The sequence below is a fragment of the Pagrus pagrus genome (genome assembly GCF_965226575.1).
Source record: "Pagrus pagrus genome assembly, chromosome: 13".
Classification (NCBI taxonomy): Eukaryota; Metazoa; Chordata; class Actinopteri; order Spariformes; family Sparidae; genus Pagrus; species Pagrus pagrus.
The window spans coordinates 19,444,545-19,456,639 of NC_140197.1; the positions used below are offsets into that span (position 1 = coordinate 19,444,545).

Here is a 12,095-nt window from a genome sequence, read left to right on the forward strand (position 1 = left end):
TGGCCGTTTGGGCGGAGTGTTTGTTTTCCCCGCTCTAGTGGATCTAGGGCCGATCTAGTTCCGTCACGTGCTACTCCGGGTCACAAAACATGCGCATCCTTTTTTTATTTGACACATCTGATGCTCGTTTGCGCAGTAAAACTCCTAAAATGTGAATAATTGTATCCAGTTGTAATTGGTATCTGTTTCAGTCACTTGCGGCTAGTTTATAAAAAGAAACACAAGAATTTAAGTAAAACTTTTCCAAGTCGTTTTTCTTAGGAGTGCATCTTCTCGACTCAAGCAGAACATCTTTGCGCTCTCGGTGACGCCCACTCCACCAGGCGCATGCGCAGTGTGTCCACAGCGGCGCCCAAGTGCAGGAATGATGGCGTCTTCGGCTGCCCGCTGCTCCTCACGCTGGATTACAGTCATCGTGTCCTCTGGACACCGCCGGGCCGCCGGTGCAGTTGTCTGCGCTGGCCATGGAGGGGTCCGCAGCGTTTCTACAATATCAGCGGAAAAACTGTGGCGAGGGGGCAGCCTGTCGTGTGGCGGAGCCGGGAGAGCGTTGACATTGAGAGGGCTGTCAGGTGAGTTATGCTAGTGGCCTAGCCAGGCTAAGCTAGGCTAATGTTGTTGCAGTTGCTGGTTTAACTTACTTCAGTGACGCAGGAAAAGAAAACTACGGTAATACGACTTGATGAAGGCTCGAATGAGCGTTAACGTTAAGGTAGAGCTTGTTAGCTGTTGGAAATCATGGTGCAATCTGTGTTGCTATCTATGGTTAGCAGTCTTCAAGTTGAATTTGTTTATGGGTGATGTGACTGTTACATCGTGTTCCCAATGGATTCTCCCTGAACCTTAAACTGAACCCAACCATATCTTTAAACCAACCCGGGCATGTCTCTAACGCCCCAACATTAACGTTTGTATTGAGTTTCTAGATCTTTCTATAGCAGAATCAGCTCTTCTACAGATCAGAGCAGCTTCACCAGATGTGTATCTCCTTCTGTACTTTTGAAATGTGTCACCTAATGTTGTCAGCTCAGTAAAGAATAAGGCAGACACGCAATTTACCTTGAAGTTGCATAAATCCAGTTTTCAAGTGATCCCTGAATGCAGCTATAGCTCTTGATTGTATTTACTCACCCTTTTTACCTTGTTTTGACTCGTTTCAGGTGTCAAATCGCCACATGCTTTCAACTCACTGTCCTTTCACACAAGTGCCCCTGCTAGCAGCAAGCAGGACTTCTATCAGGTCCTTGGCATACCTCGCACAGCGACCCAGAAAGAGATCAAGAAAGCCTACTACCAGGTCTGCTCCTTCACAGCTTGTAGTTGTTCTCAGACAGCCAGTCGCCGCAGTAGTTGACAGTGTGTTTGTGTCCCATCAGATGGCCAAAAAGTATCACCCTGACACCAACAAAGAAGACCCACAAGCCAAGGAGAAATTTGCTCAGCTGGCAGAAGCTTACGAGGTTTAGTCTCAGTCTTTATTCAAGTTTTCACCGACACATTTACTGTGTATTTTCTCTCAATCTCGTTAGAAGTACAAATCTTTGCTCTATGTCCTCCACAGGTCCTGAGTGATGAAAGTAAGAGGAAGCAGTACGATACATACGGCTCAACAGGCTTTGACGCAGGTCAAGCAGGTGGAGGGCAGCAGTACTGGTCTGGACAGGCGACCAACATTGACCCAGAGGAGCTCTTCCGCAAGATCTTTGGGGAATTCTCAGGAGGCCGCGGCTTTGGAGACTTCAATGCCATTTTTGATCAGCCACAGGAGGTAAGTGTGAGCCAAGGAGTGCCTTTATTTGAGCCTTTGAGAGCTCATCTGGTTATTTTTATTTGTGCATCAGAGTGATGAATTTGCCTCTTATTTTTTCGACACAGTACATCATGGAGCTGACGTTCACCCAGGCAGCAAAGGGAGTCAACAAAGAGATCTCTGTTAACATAGAAGCAGCCTGTCAGCGCTGTGATGGTAAGGGCCACGAGCCAGGCTCCAAGGTCCAGCACTGTCACTACTGCAACGGCTCCGGCATGGTAAGATCTCTAACAGGCTGTGTTTCTTCAAAGTGTGTTTGGGTTGTGTTACTAAACGCATGTATGTTGTCTTCCCTGTAGGAGACCGTGAACACGGGGCCGTTTGTGATGCGCTCTACATGTCGACAGTGTGGGGGCAAAGGCACAGTCATCTCCGACCCCTGTCACACCTGCCGTGGGAGGGGACAGACCAAGCAGAAGAAGAGCGTGATGGTTCCTGTACCTGCAGGTCAGTCTCACTTAGCTGTCTGATCTTACCGTTTCCTTACTATAGAAGCTGTTCTGTACGCTTGTGCCTGGTTATGTTCACAGGTTTTCAGGCTAATTAAATGCTGTAATTGGTACGAGTATGAAATCAGGACGACCATGCTTCCATATTGATTTTTACACTGAACACTAATCTAGATCATGTTTTGTTTTTGCTTTAAGGAGTGGAGGATGGTCAGACAGTCAGAATGCCTGTTGGTAAGAAGGAGATCTTCATCACATTTAGGGTGAGTATCTAAATAAAGTCTTTATTATCAGAACTGATCTCACAAGAAACCCAGGCCAGAAATAAACAAGTGCAAGTTCACTTCAGAGCCACTATAATAGGATTGTCTTGAGACATCGAGCTGTCTGAGCTCTTTTACTTCTAATTAACACCGTCAACACAATAGTTCACCGCTTTTTGATGTTTTGATACCATGTGTGATTGATGGTGATGTGCTCTGTGTCTGTGTTCAGGTCCAAAAAAGTCCTGTGTTCAGGAGGGAAGGTGCAGACGTCCACTCTGACCTCCTTGTCTCTGTGGCACAAGCTGTGCTGGGCGGCACAGCCAGGACACAGGGCCTTTATGAAACACTCAACTTATCAGTAAGTAGACGCGTACAGTCTCAGGTTTCTCCTCTAATAGGGAAACACTTCAAACCCCTACAGTGTAATATCTAAGTTGTTTACATTGTCTTCAGATCCCTGCAGGCATCCAGGCAGACCAGAGGATTCGTCTGTCAGGAAAGGGAATCGCTCGTATCAGTGGCTACGGCTTCGGAGACCATTATGTGCATGTCAAAATAAAAGTACCCAAGTAAGTAAGGTTCCTCTTTTTGCTTCGGTAAAAACTGGTGTATTTCTACCAGACAGGGATATGAGAGGGCCTTGTGATTGAATACAATAAGTCATTGTAGTCTAGAGGAAAAAGGATGTTTTCTAAACCGAAGGATCATAAGATGTTGTTTTCCTGCATAGGACACTGACCGACAGACAAAGAGCTCTGCTAATGAGCTACGCTGAGGACGAGACGGACGTGGAAGGGACGGTGAACGGTGTCACTGCCACCACCACAGGTAAAAGGTCAATCTCCCTGTGAAAGCCTTAATTACCTGTCAATCCCTGTAGTCCTGTTGTTTTGTTTGATAGACAGCTCTGCTCTACTGGGAAAGGAAGTATTTCTGCTGCGTTTCAGGCAAAGTCAGTAGTTGAAATTTCCAGGTATGTTCCAGGTGCAGGAGGCAAAACATTTACAAAAAACATGGCTGACCATGACAAAGTGAACTTTTTTTGGCATAGCATTTTTATGCTTGTAAACTTATCTGAATATTCCATTTACCAACCTAAATAAAATTCTGTAGTCTACAAATCACTTCTACCTCCCTCCGGACAGGTAACGTCATTGTTGTGTGACATCAGACAACAGAGAGTAGATGGGTTTTCCCATAGCTCGACTTTATGGAGGGTTCCATCTTAATTTTTCTAATAAGAGGTCAAAAATGACCAAGTTCTGGAAAGCATCATTAATCCAAAGACTGGCTAATGCAGTATTAATCTCTGTCCAGGTGGGGGCAGCGGTGGTAAGCCGTCTGAGGCAGGGCAAAGCGGGTATGACAAGAAGAAAGGAGAGTTGAAACAAGAGGGGGGCTTCTTCTCCAAAATTAAGAAATTGTTTAGTTCTTCCTGACAGCCACAAACCAGGTAGGACTGGTATTCCTCACACTCCACTTTTTTGTGTTCTGTTTTTCAGAAAATAGATGTGATGCACTATGCAACACTTATTTTTTGGATAACTTCATTAGCTGGTTTGTGGCTGTCACTTAAAACCACTGACGTGATGTTTAGCCAGTGCTGAATGTCCCGTACGTCCTGTCTGCATCTTGTGTGTGCTGTTGTTGCCGTTACAAGAGTATATTTTATAACATTCATTTCTTTCTTAAAGGTAAAAGGTCATCCTGGAACTGAGGAGCTTCATTAGTTAGTCCTTAGTCCTTCCCGAGGACAGCGTAGAACAAGAACCACCACATTACAAAGGGACAGGTGGACGAGGAGTATTGGGTGTTGGAAGAGGCCCACAAAGGTTTAAGACGGATCAGTACGGACCTACCTACCAGCCCTGCAGAGGATTACCTGCTCTGTTCCTCTGCCAAAGTGAATCCAAACACAAGAGGATGTTCCAGTGCTCCAGTCACCTCCTTGTCAAATGTCCATCGAGGCCAACACAGACTTATCATTTAGCAGAGCAGTCGGTGCCCGTTGATTTCCTATTTATCACCACAAAAACCATGAGCGCGGTAACAGAATCCATGTGCACATAAATAAATTATTGTCTTGATAAAGACAGAGTGAAACATTTTATTTGGGATTAACTGAACCTCCTGTTATTAGTCCTTTTGCTGTCTATGCCTCTGTCGTGTCTTCATGAACGCTTGAATTGTCCCTAAATTCTCAGCGCTGTCATTCTTAACAGGACATCACCAGACTTACCACGTTTACCCTTTAATTGTTGGACAGTGAAGATGTGTCTCTGCAGTGGTTAGCCGGTCTCCGTTTGGCTTTCCTCAACTGTGAACACTTCTGACCGGACTCTGTCCCGTGTTTAGCCCTTTGCATTAAGAATTCAGTTTGAGTTCTGCACCTTCATTACATTTGTACATAGACAATTGTGGATCATACAGCTGCATCAATGTGTCACATAGAAGATATACTGTACATCTATAATAAAGCTATGGTGTGGGAAAAGCTTCTGTTTTATATTAATCACTCCATCTGGGCATTAATAGGTTGTACTACATAGAGGTGCTTTTAGCTAACTGCTTACTTTTCCAGGCTAACTAGAAGCAACAACGGTAATGTGCTAATATTTAGTTAGCAGAAATAATGTTCACTGGTTAAGATAGGTGTGTTAGCGTGCTAAGATTTGCTAATTAGGATAAAACAGTATGGCCAATACATCGTAATATTTGTCGAGATATTTCCTGAGCAACACGGCTTAAAAGTTAGTAAAATGTCAAGCCATAAATTAGATTACTATTATCATTGTTGGTGATAAAAGTGTACAAGGCTTCATGAATAAATCCCAGATCTTTTTGTTTGAAGCATCTTCAAGACAACATCTGATAGATATGAAAGCCAATTTCCACCAGTTAAAGAAATTGACTAAATTCCCATTATATGTCATAATTATGAGATAAGAAATCATAAATTATCAGTTAAAAAGTCAAAATTAGGAGATCTAAGTAATAATCATGACCTTTGTATCTCAGTTTTGACTTTTTATCCCATAATTACTAGATATAGATAGGCTTCCATAGCTTAAAGATATGAAACTAATAAAGTATGCATCAAAGATAATCATCTGTTTACATCTGTTTTATCTCTACTAAGGAGGATATATTTTCACTCATGTCCATTTGTTCATTGGTTGCTTTGTCAGCAGGATTACACAAACACTACTGAGCAGCACGAGCCGGAAAACAGACTTTATTTCATTACAGACAGCACAACATACTCCTGTATTTGTTTACTCTCATACAGTTAAAGTTTTCTAGCCATCCCGTCACTAATAAAGCTTTGTCCAGTTAAATACACAAAGGGATTAAGAGCATAGTTAATGAAAACGTAAGAGAATCCAAAGTCAACATGAATCATTCATGCATCCCACTCACTTTAATCCAAGTTTCATCGATGACCGAAACAACCTGAACTCCTGAGATCCAAGTAAATGTCCCTTCAATATGTCTAAAAAATACTGTAGCATTTTGACGCATCACACTAGCTTCAGAAAACTATAATAGCACATGGACACTGAGCTGCAGGAGTATATTAGGGCAGTCTCTGTATCAGTCCTCCATATGCAGTTACTGTATATTGCCATCTGACTGCAACATGAACCTGAGACTCTCATATACAAAACCGTTTCTTAAATTGTCATGTCTGTGATCAAACAGCTGCACTACAGCTGTTGTCCTGAATGAGTTTTGCTAATGAAGAAATACTTTACATCCATTTGTGTGAATGCATTGTGCAAATACAAACAGCACGGGAACCTGGTTGTAATGCTGTTATCAGCAGGTTTCCTTTGGTGTGTCAAATAAATCCAAGCAAAGGTGAAAAAAAACAGTCTGCTTGGAAAGATAAAGCAAAGTTAATAAATGGAATTACTGTGTCAGGATAAATATTTAACTTCCAGAAAATTGCAATTGCACAGCATACAGTACACGCAGCACAACATACTCCTCCTTTGCCATGTTGTGCAGAGCAGTTTTTCCCATTATACAGTATGAACAGCATGTGAATAATGATAACACAGTAATAGTGATGATGCTTGCTCGTATATCCGTCATGACTGGATACACAAACGAGCTGAGCTGCTGAAGGATCTACGTATATGTACCTAACCTGAAGTAGTTCGTAATAAACCACAAAGCTTAGACTCATTTAGCCTTCATGTAGGAGACAAACCAGGAATATTATAAAAGAATATTTCCTTTTAAAACAGCTGCAGCCACCTCTGTTAACACCTTTGTCCTAATATAGGCCCCCGTGGCAGTAAAACTGAATCAGCAGTGAGTCATACATCATGGATAGTTTAGCGATGCATTTAGACCAAACAACAGGCAGAGAATTAGTACATCTGAACATGCATCAGTAGAGATTCAAATATCCCGTATTTTTACTATATTCACTAGTATCTGAAGGATGTTTATTAATCTTACACTTGTTAAAGTGTAGGTGTGCTATATATCTTTAAAAAACTGACTCCTGTTACCTCTCTCATGGTACACCTGTGCAAACCTTTTGAGGCCAGGTTTGAATCATGAAATGTGATGATGAACTTTAAAAAAAAGGAACATCGCTGCAGTGCAATGTGTTTTCACATTATGTTTGGAACGCCAAGTAAAAATAAAATACAGTCTGTGAAGACATTTTCCACGTTTCCAGTTTCGCTGCTGGCATTATTAACTCGCACATTACTTCCCGTCCCTACTTAAATGTACAATCCTCTGACGCAAAAACACAAAGGCCTCAATAAAAAAACACCACGGCAGTCTACCCAGCAAAAACCCACTGTGCTGTTATACTCATGCATAACAAGTGCATAGCATGTTTCAGCTCACCAAAAGTCCTTCTTCATTCTTAACTAATTTTAACACTGTCTAACAATCTAAACGTCACCTTGCTCTGTCAGTTTCATTTAAAATCAGGAGAAAGTGCCAATTCACAACAAATTAGTAACTCAAGCCTTGTCCTTCCATGACAAAAACAATAAAAAATCAGAAAACACCCACAACCAATGTTAAAATACCATCAAACACACTGGAATATGTGAATGGGGCAGTGTGAAGGAGGTAGTGAAATAAAAAGGCAGGAGGATAAACTGTAACAAGCTTGGTGGATGGATGTACGGATGGATGGATGGATGGATGTACGGATGGATGTACGGATGGATGGATGGATGGATGGATGGAGTTGATGTCTTATGGTCCTATATATCATTCACAAGTTTATTTCCTGTCAGCTAACCTTTAAGCAAACATGTAACATTAAATAAACTTGCAGCAGATACGAATGTCTGAAACTGGTCCACAGTTTAAAGGAATTTCCTAGTCTCCTTACTGTCCTTCCTTCACTCTCTCTCTCTCTCTCTCTCTCTCTCTCTCTCTCACAGCAGCAGAGCGTCATGGTGGCGGCTGGATCACATCAGATACCACGCAGCCAATCCGGCCAGAGCAGCAAACCAAGTAGCAAACAGGACCTGCCCTGTTGGGTGTCGGAGCACGGCCATGGCGAGCTGACAGGCGTACGCCGTTCCACCTGACGCCGCTGTGACACAAAGGGGGCACGAAGACGAAAACAAACTTAGATCCTCACGTAGCTTTAAAAAGATTTAACCTTCGTTTGATATAATTTATATTATTATTGACAATGGCACAATGACTACAGACGGAACAGAAGTATGAAAGCATACCCATTTTGGCAGCATAGTAGGGACACTTGTTGATGTCTCCATCCATTGCTCCATGGACGGGCATGCCAGCGTCTAAAACCTCCTCCTGGATGGTTTTGCCGATCTCTTCCAACTCATCGAACACCTGCCAGCACAAAACACATCATGTTTCATAAACTATGTTCCAGAAATGTTCCTGGATTTCATGGATAAAACAACCAGATGGTCCAGAGGGTCTGTCTGAGCGTCTGTTTTGGATAATCCAGCACCGCAAACGTCGAAAAACCTAAGTATTATCATTTAGACAGCCCTGAAAGAGGATGTACAACATTGTCCACAAGGGCCCAATACACCTGAGATATTAAACAGGTGGTTACCATTGATTAGGATGACATTAGAGGATTACAGTGCCTTCAGTAATTATCGTATACCTAATCTCTTTTTCAAAAATTCTGTTCATGTTCAAAAATAGGTACAAGAAGCACACCTCTACTGAACAGGGAGCAGAGCACACACTAATGTTTCCAAACATACCCTGCATATTCTGTCTCTCCGACCTCGCTGGTCTCTTACCTCCATGTTGAACTGGAACGCCTTGACAGCCTCGTCAACAAGCCTCTTCTTTGTTTCCGTGTCCAGTTCCAGCTCGTTCATCCGACTGCGGTACAGCTGCTTGAATGCTTTGGCACTATGGATGGCATCGAACTGATAGAACTCCAGGCCCTCCCCTGTGGGCGGCAGCTTCATGGCTCTCTGCGCCACCTTCTTCAGCACTTGGCCCCCGGACAGGTCCCCCATGTAGCGGGTGTAGGCGTGAGCCACCAGCAGCACTGGGTCCTCCTGTCCTACTTGATGAATACGGTCCACATAGCGTTGGGTGGCCTGGGAGCAGCTGACCTGGCTCTGCCAGTCGGGGCCGTAAAAGTACTCAAGGTCACGGGCCAGGGCCTCGTGGCGGTGCAGCTCTGCAGGGAAATATAGAGGGGCAAAGTGGGGGTGGTCTTTGTTCCTTTCAATCTCCTCCTCCATGGCTGTGTAAGTATGGTAAAGTGCCACTGCACCAAGCTGGGAAAGCAAGAAAGAAATGTTTCAAAGTAAGTCTTTTATCTGCATGTTTATTACATTCATACATCGTTTGTTTATTTAAGAACTCTTTAACATTACATTGTATAAATTCTCCCTGACATGCTCCAGACTGACCTTAAAGAGCTCTTTGCGGATGCGTCCCCTGAGGAAATCTTTCACAAACTGGGTGCTCTCAGCCTTTTCGTGCACCTCTTTGGTCCCTGCTGCTAGCATCTCAGACAGATCCTCAGGTCTGGGGAGAGGAGAGGAAAATAGGAGGTATATCGTATGTTATGACAGATTAACAACAACATGATGCTGTTACAATACTGGTGAGAGAATTACCTGAGGGTGGCTTCTTTTTCCTCATATGCAGGCCTCGCTCCATTGGACACACTCGCTGACGTCTCCATTTTCTCTGCTGACATTAGTGGTGCGTTTCTAGAACCAGCGAAAGACAAAGAAATTGCACCCTGAGGTGTTTACAGGAGGACGACGGACGCTAACAAACCTCCACACCTTAGGTAAAGTAGAATCTCCCCTCCTCCCACATCCTGATATGTTCCCTACCGTACATTGATTACAGAATTCAAATCTATTTAATTTCTCACACTCTCCAGAAGTGTCATTTGAGCCAGGATCATACAACGGCTTTTTCAGGCAAAACAACAAACAACAACAATCCGGCAGCGGTGTTCCCTGCAGTTCTAGGGGTCTGTACATCTGCACAATAACAACATATAGGAGCAAGAATACTATTTATTTCATAATTCATTACATTTTATCAAGAGTCAGGGAGAAAGGTCACCAGACACAGACATCAGGTCCTTATTTAGCAAATTAAGGATGTTACCAACTTTCCACTTCCTCTCTCTGCATCATTATCCTTTAAAACTGCCTTTGGACGTTACAATAATTCACTATCTCAAGCCACAAGTATCAGACAGACACAAACTGTATATGTAAGTACAGTATCTATTAACCCTTACCAAAGAGGCAGCAGAGGTCTGATCAGGGGAGCTGATATCGCCCACTCCTGTTTCCTTGAGCTGATGTCCCTGAGATGATGGTCAAAGTGATGACGCCTTCTGCCCGTTGATGCAGCTGCCTTAAGCCTTTGGCCTCATTTACTCTGAACACAGGAAGATAAGGCAATGTGAGCTGATACAGTCTGGCAGGGGCTGCCCTCGACTACATGAAAACAGTCAAACAAAAGCAGCTCATACAACACAGCACAGGCCTTCTGGCGTTTACCACAAATCTCAAAGAACAACGCGTCACCTAGGTATGAGCTAGCTTGTGTTGTATGAGGCGAGTTGTTGAACTGATTTAATTCCGTTCAGTTCCTCACTGTAATCAGAAATCAACCTTTCATCGACATATAAATGAAAGCACTGCTTGTCTCACCTGACGGTGACGCCGTCTAACTTGCTAAGAGCATCCTTTTGACAGCAACAGCTAACTTTACTGGAGGACGCTAGCGAAGTTGGCTAACAGCTGGCTAGCATGTCAACAAGCAAGAGTTGACAACTTTGACGAGCAGCGGTACATTACATTGCAGCTTCGACGTGGTTACACACATATAAAATGTATATTGTTGTGTTTTGGTATCAAATTGACATTTACAAACCTTCACCCCAGCAACGTGAAGCGGTCCGCTTAACTACAAATCAGACTAAAGATCCAGGACGGAACTGTCCGTCCAACTCCGCCCCCACCCGGCTGCTCGAGTCAGGTGCTCCTCCACCGGAAGTGCTGAGATTGTAGTTTTCTGTGCAACTGCTACCAAAGGTCTGTAGGCTGTCTGTAATGTCTCTGCTTCTACTGCTGCTACAACTAGCACTGCTGGGAGCTACAGTGATCAATGGTGTTTATTACTTATCATAAATAAAATAAAATAAAATAAGATTAAAACTAAGCTCGATGAAAAAAATAGTCCCATGGTAAGTGATAATTATGAGATAAAAGTCATAATTATGAGATAAGAGTCATAGTTATAGGATAAAAAGTCATAATTATGAGACAGAAGTCGTAATTAAGGGATCAAAATCAAGAATAAAGATAAAAGTCATATTTATGGGATAAATTTCATGATTATAAAAACCAAAAAGTCATCACTTTTGGACACATGTCAGAGCTACAACATAAAAAGTAGAAATTATGAGATGAAAATCATAATTATTGGATAAAATATCATTATAATGAGATAATATTTGAAATTATTAGATAAAAAGTCAAGATTATAAGATAAAAGTCATAGTTATGGGATACATGTCATAATTGTGAAACCAAAAAGTCATCATTATGAGATAAAACAACAAAATCAGCCTCATAATTATGAGATAAAACAACAAAATCAGCCTCATAATTATTCCCTTTTATCTTGTAATCAGGACTATGACTTTTGTCTCCCATCATTTTGAAAGGTTTTTGTAAATAAAACCTTTTTTCTTGTGCAAAATCCAAACAGGAATGACTACCAAGTGTGCTAGTTTACTGGTAGTATCATATAATAATTGCTGTGATATTTTGATATTTCATCATATGTCACAAATCACAAAGACTGCATCAGCAGGTGGGAAGAGAATAACCACAAGATGGCATTCTCACCAAGCAAATACCATGAGTTGGCAGGATGCAGTTTCACAGTTTAAATAGATCAATGGCCAGTTAAATCTCTTTCTTTGACTGATTGATAGCTGTAGTTGAAGTAATGTTTTATAAGCTATTTGTGTAATATACTTACATTTTGTGTTCTTATATTATACACGGGATGTTTTAGTTTATTCCTCGTAAAATTTGA

At 42.3% G+C, this 12,095-nt stretch overlaps 2 protein-coding genes across 3 annotated transcripts; one reads left to right on the forward strand and one right to left on the reverse strand.

Annotated features, from left to right (window-relative positions):
- Window positions 1–333: 333 nt before the first annotated feature.
- On the forward strand, window positions 334–5,300 carry dnaja3a (DnaJ heat shock protein family (Hsp40) member A3a). Its single transcript, XM_084371690.1, has 11 exons — window positions 334–572; window positions 1,161–1,297; window positions 1,377–1,460; window positions 1,562–1,768; window positions 1,876–2,028; window positions 2,110–2,257; window positions 2,458–2,522; window positions 2,755–2,883; window positions 2,979–3,094; window positions 3,256–3,353; window positions 4,220–5,300. Exons 1-11 carry the CDS (start codon window positions 365–367, stop codon window positions 4,240–4,242), a joined length of 1,368 nt encoding a protein of 455 aa, XP_084227816.1. The 5' UTR covers window positions 334–364; the 3' UTR covers window positions 4,243–5,300.
- Window positions 5,301–5,744: 444 nt separating this feature from the next.
- hmox2b (heme oxygenase 2b) lies at window positions 5,745–11,009 on the reverse strand. 2 transcript variants are annotated; one of them, XM_084370945.1, is made up of 7 exons: window positions 10,923–11,009; window positions 10,282–10,424; window positions 9,638–9,733; window positions 9,428–9,545; window positions 8,801–9,292; window positions 8,249–8,372; window positions 5,745–8,103 (listed from the first exon to the last, which is right to left on the reverse strand). In XM_084370945.1, exons 3-7 carry the CDS (start codon window positions 9,718–9,720, stop codon window positions 7,976–7,978), a joined length of 945 nt encoding a protein of 314 aa, XP_084227071.1. In that variant the 5' UTR covers window positions 9,721–9,733; window positions 10,282–10,424; window positions 10,923–11,009; the 3' UTR covers window positions 5,745–7,975. The 2 variants fall into 2 exon arrangements, with proteins under 2 accessions (XP_084227071.1, XP_084227072.1); XM_084370946.1 differs by lacking the exon at window positions 10,923–11,009 and adding an exon at window positions 10,700–10,888.
- Window positions 11,010–12,095: the final 1,086 nt, after the last annotated feature.

Excerpts from the sequence above, each read along its gene's own strand:
- dnaja3a (XM_084371690.1), top strand. The coding sequence starts at position 365 with ATGATGGCGTCTTCGGCTGCCCGCTGCTCCTCACGCTGGATTACAGTC. Across the intron at positions 2,884-2,978 it reads ATGAAACACTCAACTTATCA|ATCCCTGCAGGCATCCAGGC; the intron begins GTAAGTAGACGC and ends CATTGTCTTCAG. Across the intron at positions 3,095-3,255 it reads GTCAAAATAAAAGTACCCAA|GACACTGACCGACAGACAAA; the intron begins GTAAGTAAGGTT and ends TTTCCTGCATAG.
- hmox2b (XM_084370945.1), bottom strand. The coding sequence starts at position 9,720 with ATGTCAGCAGAGAAAATGGAGACGTCAGCGAGTGTGTCCAATGGAGCG. Across the intron at positions 9,546-9,637 it reads GAAAAAGAAGCCACCCTCAG|ACCTGAGGATCTGTCTGAGA; the intron begins GTAATTCTCTCA and ends TCCTCTCCCCAG. Across the intron at positions 8,373-8,800 it reads CGTTCCAGTTCAACATGGAG|GTGTTCGATGAGTTGGAAGA; the intron begins GTAAGAGACCAG and ends TTGTGCTGGCAG.